The sequence below is a fragment of the Galeopterus variegatus genome, unplaced genomic scaffold (genome assembly GCF_000696425.1).
Source record: "Galeopterus variegatus unplaced genomic scaffold, G_variegatus-3.0.2 Scaffold233, whole genome shotgun sequence".
Taxonomy (NCBI): Eukaryota; Metazoa; Chordata; class Mammalia; order Dermoptera; family Cynocephalidae; genus Galeopterus; species Galeopterus variegatus.
The window spans coordinates 697,978-705,670 of record NW_007726344.1 but is presented as its reverse complement, the minus strand read 5'-3'; the positions used below and the strand labels follow the sequence as shown (position 1 = coordinate 705,670).

Sequence of the window (7,693 nt, the reverse complement as noted above, 5' to 3'; positions counted from 1 at the left end):
AAACATCCCGCTCCCTCCGCCCTCCCCCTGACAGCGCAGGTCAACGGGAAGCCAATCAGTCTCGTCTCCAGTGGCCGAGAAGCCAGGCCACCCCTCAGAGCCTTCTCACCCTCCACCAGACGCCAAGACCCTTCTCTGGCTTCTCTCTTCTAGCCTCCTACCTCTCAATGAGGCCCCGTCACCCACCAAATTATGAGTACCCTTAAGCCTGGCATTCCAGACCTTTCCACAACACAGCCCTGCTACCCCCTCAGTCTTGTTTGCTTTTGTCAAATATTTGCCAAATTGCCAAGTTCCACTTTGAAAATACTTCTGCCAGATCTGTCCCAGAATGGTGGCGCTTGGGTGGATCTCTAGGGAGAAGCGGACAGAGCCCCAGAGTGGCCATCTGCAGACACTATCCATGGGGCCCTGGAGACGTGTCCGTCTGCACTGTGCCATGAAAGGGGAATAGGTTCCTCTGGATACTGTGATCTCTGAGCTTCCTGGAGGCCACAGTGAAGTCTTTAAATGAACCCGACTTTTTTGTTTTTTAAAGATGACCAGTAAGGGGATCTTAACCCTTGACTTGATGATGTCAGCACCACGCTCTCCCAAGTGAGCTAACCAGCCATCCCTATATAGGGCTCCGAACCCGTGGCCTTGGTATTATCAGCACCACACTCTCCCAAGTGAGCCGTGGGCCGGCCCTGAACCCCTGGATCTCTTGACAGACCTCTGAGTGGTTCAAGTCTTGACTTGACACCTGGCCGAGTCCATGACACACTGGCCGCCCAGCCTAAGGAACTGAACTCAAATCAAGTAGTAATTCACTGTGCCAGTGAGTCCTCTGTGCTAGGCTCTCTTGCCAAGCAATGACAGCTTCCTGTGTCATTTTAACAAGTCTCCCTCCCACCCGTTTCTCTCAACTAGAAAACCAGCTCCTTGAGAGCAGCCCTGCTTTACGAGTGAGAGTTCCCCGTAAGTCCCTCACTGAGGCAAGCAGAGAAATCCCATTTCTAGCTGAGTGATTGGAGCCATGAAGACAAGCTGAAGGGAGGAAACTGCTCTTTCTGGCCTCTTTGAGAAATAACCATCTAATTCAACCATTCCTGCCAGCAACCCTAGCCTACATTCCACTGAAATCTCCCAGACACGGCCAAGCCCTGCATGGCTCCCAACAGCCAGGAGCTCCCTGGTGTGTCCAGCTGAGTCCAACGTACCCAAAGTTCAACACTATTGTCTGTTCTACTCTTTTTAGATAGCCCTGCCTTATAATGTCATGCACTTATTAGATAGTAAATAGCTATAGAGATGCATGGAAATAGATATTTCCTATTAATAATTAATAATCCCTACAGGATAAAAATACCAGACCTGGGTCTGATCCCCAGCTTCTGGCTCTCTAGTTGTATGACGTTGGGCATGTTAGTGGACTTCTCTCTCAGCCTCAGTTTCCTCATCTACATATCTGGGATAATAGAATCTACTCACAATTGTAGTGGTGCACAGGTGATATATATACAGTGCTTGGCCCCACACCTGGCAGAGCAACCACTCAACAACCAGCATCTATTGTTACTATTCTCAGTCCACCATCCTGTTGAAGCCACTGCGTCCCTTAGGAGCTGGAAGCCAACCAGGGTTGCAGCCACCCTGGTGGCCTCATGATCCATGGAGACAGGTGCGGGGTCTCTATGACCTCCCTCATGCAGACATTCCTGTTATCTGTTAGTGTCAGAGTTGAATGTTACCTTGGGAGCTGAACCACAAATATGGGAATAACAGGCAGGCAGAACCCACCTCTCTGCAGAAAAAAAAAGTAGAGAATGGGAAACAGAAGCTACAGAAGTTCGAAACCAGGAGAAGACCAGGAGTAAGACAGAGCCAGGCAGGGGCAGGTAGGGCAAATTATAAAGGACATATACCAAGAGACCAAAGAGGTGAGAAGTAGCAGAGAGGTGGAGGCAGCCGCAGAACAGATCAAGAGGGAAAGCGGTCCCTGGTGAGTGAGGAATCCTCACTGGATTACGGGCAGGCCCCTGTGGGAGCAGGTAGAACAAGGCAGATCACAAAATTCAGTAGGGCCGGCCCGTGGCTCACTCAGGAGAGTGTGGTGCTGATATCACTAAGGCCACGGGCTCGGATCCCCTTATCGGTCATCTTTAAAAAAAAAAAAAAAAAAAAACCAAACTCAGCCCCCGGGGCCTGAGATGGGTGCTGGAGCAGGCAGGAAGCGCTGGCTTGCGTGTCCTAGCTCCTACCTGCTCCCGGCTCCAGAAGAGAAGAGTGGGGGGAGAGTCCAGGGCTCAGTGGACAGTACCTTGGGAGAGGCAATGGCAGCAGCAGGGGACCCACAATTTCGGAAATGGCTGGCTGGCTTCAGGCTTCGAAACTTCTCTACTCAGAAGCCTTTGCTTGTAGATTTACAGTCCCAACGCTCTGGAATGGGCCTTTGGCAAAAGGGACCCCAACCACCATCAAGGCAGGGGAAGAGAGGGGTGCCCAGGCCAACAGCAGTGACTCAGGGATGCCAGCATGAGGACACGTGCTCGGCCCAGAAGCCCCACCCCCACTCAGCGGGTCCGTGCCAGGGCCCATGAGACACAGCTGTAGGCCGCTGCTCCAATTCCATGGCCTTTAATCCGTGGCCAGAGCGCCTGCTCCATCTCGCCTCATCTCCCCCCACGCCGCCATGCCCCACCCCGTGCCCCCACCTCTCCTGTCCCTTCCCCCTCCCCTCGCTCCTCCCCCGGGGCCTGGACTTCCCGGGGCTCCCAGCCTCCTAGGTGGGGGTGGGTGGGGAGGTGGCCAGAGCCCCCGCCGCCGCGCCCAGCATCAGCATGGCCAGCGCCTTGGGCCCGCTGGTGTGGATCTTCTCGTGCCGGTGCAGGTTGGAGCGCCGGCTAAAGCTCTTGCCGCAGAGCGGGCAGGAGTAGGGCCGGACGCCGCGGTGGGTGCGTTGGTGCGCGGTGAGGTGCGAGCTGTGGCTGAAGCTCTTGCCGCAGTCGAGGCAGTGGTAGGGCTTCTCGCCCGTGTGCGTGCGGTTGTGCGCGATGAGGTTGGAGCGCTGGCTGAAGCACTTGCCGCACTCGGGGCACGGGTAGGGCTTGACCCCCGTGTGCGTACGCTGGTGGGTGACCAGGGCCGAGCTCTGCGTGAAGCACTTGCCGCAGATGGGACACTTGTGCGGCTTGGCGCCCGTGTGGGTGCCCTGGTGGGTTACCAGGTCTGAGCGGCGGGTGAAGCGTTTGGCGCAGCGGTCGCACACGTAGGGCTTCTCGCCGGTGTGGATGCGCTGGTGCTGGATCAGCGTCGAGTGGTGGCTGAAGCTCTTCCAGCAGGAGGGGCAGGTGTAGGGCTTCTCACCCGTGTGGATAATCTGGTGCTGGATGAGGTGCGAGCTGCGGCCGAAGCGCTTGCCACAGTCTGTGCAGGCGTAGGGCTTTTCGCCGGTGTGCGTGCGCCGGTGCGTCACTAGGTGTGAGTGCCAACTGAAGCCCTTGCCACACTGCTCGCACTGGTAGCTCTTCTTGCTGGCGTCGCTGTCGGGGGCCAGGCCCTCCTCGCCGCTCTCTGGGGCGCCCTTTTCCTCCTCGCTGGGCTTCGGGGGACTGGAGGCAGGCGGGGCTGGTATCGGCTGTCTCTCTCCCAGGGGACCCGGCTGCCCGTCCTCTCTGACTGGCCCTGAGCTCTGGCCACTAGCTGCCTGCTGCCCACACTGCGGGATGCCCCCCTGGGCCCTCCTTGCCCTGCTTCTGAAGGGCTTCACATCCCCAAGGGCTGCTGCAGACGGGGTGGGCATTTCCTGCCCCACCTCAATGGCTCCTGGAGAAACAAAGAGGGTTTCCAGCCAGGGACAGGCTTTCGTAAGGAACCCAGGGGGTGAGGAGGGCAGAGCACCAGGCGCGTCTGGATTCTGGAAGGTAAGGAAGGGCGAGGATGAGGGGAACCCTGGAAGGGAGAGACACCCTCTACCGAGGAGGGGTCTGGCAGCCCTGCCCCAGGAAGGGCCAATGTCTGCACCCACAGAAAGCAGAGAGAAAGCCCACGTGGACAAGGGGCACCTGGGAAGGATGGCGTCACCCCCAATTCCAAGACCAGGGTGCCCGTGGCCCTCACCTGGGCACACACCTCTCCTCTCCTCCTCCTCCTCTTCTCGCATCTGCCGGCCCGAGCTCGAGGCCTCGCCCTTCCCCTGCACTTGGGGGACCCAGAAAGGCCTGCTGAAGGGGAACCCTGCGCAGAAAGAGACACTGTGCCCATCAGGAGCGTCCAGGGCTGCCCAGCAGTGGACATCATCCCCCCAAAGAGTGATGGGCAAGGGGGAGCGTGGCTCTGGAAGTGCAGGGTAACGTAAAGCAGACTCCAAACATCCCTCTCAAGGTGGTCCCCTTGCCAGAGTAACTGCCAGAGATGCTCCTCTCAGTGCCGAGCCAGGCTCTCTCCTGTTTCCCTGAACAAGCAGAAGTCAAGGGGGAAGAGCCAGGCCAGGTGAGGGGCCACAGCTCCTTTATGTCATCCCAGCCCCCAAGCAGTGGGCCCAGCACTGTCAGAAACAGGAAGGAGTGCCCCCTCCTGCACCTGCACCTGGGAGGGAGAGCAGTGGGGAGCGAGCAGAGAGGTCAAGTGGGAGGGCCGGGGATAAGAGGGCCAGGGACACTGGAGACTGAGAAGTCAGGGACCAAAGGCCCATTTGCAGAGTCCCCAGGATGAAGGGCCCTGGGAATTTTGGTCAAGTCAGTAAGAGAACAGAGGGGCCCTGGCTTCCATGAACTGTGGGAGGAAAGGAATGATCAGACCCACTGGGTGGTTCAGGGCATCCCTGAGGCCTGCCGTGGGGCTGCCAATGGGTGCTAAGTTCCTCTGATCTCTCCTGACTTGCCTGGGCTTGTTGGTCTGGACTCTGGGGAATGTTAACAACAGTGGTGAGCAAACCAGAGATAATTAAAGGAGTGAGTGAGTGGGGCAGCTGGTGTGACCCAGCAGGGGTCTCAGGACCACCTTCAAAGTCACAGGGTGGAACTGCCAAGGCCCTGGATTCCTGGACTAGCAGGTGATGTGCTGAATGAATGAATGAATGAATGACAAGGAACGAATGAACACTGAGTTTTCCATAAGTCCTCATAAAATTCTGTCAAGGAAACTAGAATCTGAAACTGAGGATTCAAAAGCCCTGGGACTTAAGTACCATCACAGAAACCGAGGGGGCCAAGGCACCTGGGAGGAGTGCACGCCCTTGAGAACAGATGTGACGCCTGAGTCTGCAGGGCCTTGGAGAACTCAGTTCATGCCAGTTCCCACCAGGGCAAGCAGCCCCAGAGCCCAGAGCCAAGCTCTCTGCTCAGACACCTCTGAAGATGGGGCTTTGAGAAGGAAGAGAAAACTACAGGCATGAGTGAGCACTATGAAAGAACTGAAGAAAAGTGGAATCCCCGAATCTGCACTGTCCCATATGGTAGCTTCTAGCCGCATGTGGCTATTTAAACTCAAATGTGAACTGATTAAAATGAAACAAAATTAAAAACTCAATTGCTCCGGCCACAATTCAAATGTTCAACAGCCATGTGTGGCTCGTGGCAACCATACCACGAGCATTTCCATCCTTGTGGAAGGTTCTACAGAACAGCACTGTCCAGATGCACAATGAGGAAGCAGAAGGAGGGCAGGGAGGGAGGAGGAGTGGGATGCGAGCGGGGAGATGACACAAGACAGGCCCCACTGCTGACACCACAGGGCCTCAGGAGGCTGGACACCCAGTGCAGGGACGTTCTTACCCAAGGACAGCCCGTTTCTCTTCTGCAGGACGTCCCTGTAGAAGTTCTGCTGTGTGTGATCCAGCCGTCCCCACTCCTCCCGGGAGAGGTACAGCGCTACGTCCTCAAAAGTCACTGGCATCTGAAACAAGGTGAAACGCCCACTCTCCAGGACATGTCATAGACATGGTAGAGTGGCATGACGGTGCCAAGACATGCGGTGAGACCCCAGACTAGTCCCAAACCGCGTCTCAAATGAGGTCTGCCTCTTGTGTCTGATGATAAAGCATGAGAGCCACCCAAGGAGGGCCTTTTTGGGGCAGAGGACAAAAACAAAGCGGTATTTTCAGGGACCACAGCTAAAGCTCAGGATCTCCAAACAGCCGCCACTTTCAGCCCAGACACCAAAGGATGGTTCACAGAAACCCTGTCACCCCACTTCACTCTGCCTTTCCTCCAGCCTTGGCCAGGCCTGGCCATGTTCCAGCTCCAAGTGGGAAGGTCAGTGGGGTCCTGGCTTCATACGTGGAGCCAGCAGGTACAGGAAGGTCTGAGTACCACATGGGGGCTGGGGTAGGAGGGAAAAGGTATAAAGAGCCCGATGGAGACACTCACCTGGGACCATGCGGTAAGGAGAGCTGCGGCCATCTGCCGGTCTCTGGTCCTCCCCTCATGGGAAAGCACAGGGATCCGGGGGGAGGGAAAAGCTGCAAGAGGAGGGGGGTCTTCAGGTCGGCCCACTAGTCCTGCTGGGCCCTGCTGCTCCCCAGCCACCCACAAACTCCACCCCCAAACTGACCCAAGAAGAGGGTATGACAGCTCTGAGGCTGCTAGAGGGCCTCCAAGAGCCATGGCAGGAGAGCTCTTCCCCTCGCAGCACGTGGAGACCTTCAACCCCACCCAAACTGAGCTTCTTCCCTCCCTGCCCTTCCCTACCTCCGCCAGGCAGGAAGGGAACCTTCTCCTTACAGCCATGGCTTAGGGGTGCCCAGCTCCGTGCAGCTTGAGCCCTGTCCTCCTGCAACGCCCCCTCGAGGTGAGGCTCTTCCGGCTCCACTTTAATGTGCAGTGACTCCCGAGCAGCTCCCAAGGGCACCATTTCCTCTGACCCAAAAAGCATTTCTTGACAAGGATGTTCATGGCCTGGAACCTAGAGATGACAGTCCCCATCAGCACCTGGATGGAGAGTGGGAGGGACGCCCAGAGCTGCACATCCAAGGGTCCTGGAGGGGCAGACACCTCGCCTGTGGGAATGCTCCACAAGCGCAAGGCACTGCTGCCAGGGCTGGCCATGCTCCCTCCTCTCCAGCTCACCCCAGCAAGGACAGCAAGACAAGGAAGACTCATCCAGCCACCAGGGCACAGGGACATGGTGCCCCAAGGGTGGGGACCTCTTCTCCCCCAAGCCTCACCCTGCCCACAGCAGTGTGGACCGCTGTTTTACAGTATATGAGGAAATCAATGGTCCTGGGTTGAATAGTGCCCCACAGCCCCCACTGGCCAAAACCCACATCCACCCTGAACCTCAGAGTGTGACCTTGTGTGGAAAAAAGGTCTTTACAAAGGTAACTAAGGATCTGGAGATGAAATCATTCTAGATTTAGGGTGGACTCTAAATCCAATGCCTGGTGTTCTTATAAGAAGGGGAGAGGATACAGAGACACAGGGGAAGAAGGCTGCAGAAAGACAGAGGCAGAGACTGGAGGCACGCAGGAGCTGAGGGACCCCAGGAGCCCTCAGAAGCTGGAAGAGGCAGGAAGGGTCCTCCTCTGGAGCCTTCAGAACACACCCCTGCTCACACCTTGATCTCAGACTTCTGGCCTCTGGGACTGTAGGAGAATACATTTCTGTGGTTTTAAGCCACCCAGTAAGTGGTAACTCGTCACAGCAACCACAGGAAACTAACACACCAAGGCTCAGAGATTAGACAACGGCCCACAATCAGTAGCTCAAAAGTT

At 56.7% G+C, this 7,693-nt stretch overlaps 1 protein-coding gene across 1 annotated transcript; it reads right to left on the bottom strand.

Annotated features, from left to right (window-relative positions):
• Positions 1–2,613: 2,613 nt before the first annotated feature.
• Positions 2,614–6,834, bottom strand: ZNF205 (zinc finger protein 205). The gene is made up of 5 exons (XM_008566316.1): positions 6,672–6,834; positions 6,351–6,442; positions 5,757–5,877; positions 4,102–4,218; positions 2,614–3,807 (listed from the first exon to the last, which is right to left on the bottom strand). The coding sequence occupies exons 1-5, from the start codon at positions 6,832–6,834 to the stop codon at positions 2,765–2,767; spliced, it is 1,536 nt and encodes a 511-aa protein (XP_008564538.1). The 3' UTR covers positions 2,614–2,764.
• Positions 6,835–7,693: the final 859 nt, after the last annotated feature.

Excerpts from the sequence above, each read along its gene's own strand:
- ZNF205 (XM_008566316.1), bottom strand. The coding sequence starts at position 6,834 with ATGGTGCCCTTGGGAGCTGCTCGGGAGTCACTGCACATTAAAGTGGAG. Across the intron at positions 5,878-6,350 it reads TCCTTACCGCATGGTCCCAG|ATGCCAGTGACTTTTGAGGA; the intron begins GTGAGTGTCTCC and ends ACCTTGTTTCAG. Across the intron at positions 4,219-5,756 it reads GAGAAACGGGCTGTCCTTGG|GGTTCCCCTTCAGCAGGCCT; the intron begins GTAAGAACGTCC and ends CTTTCTGCGCAG.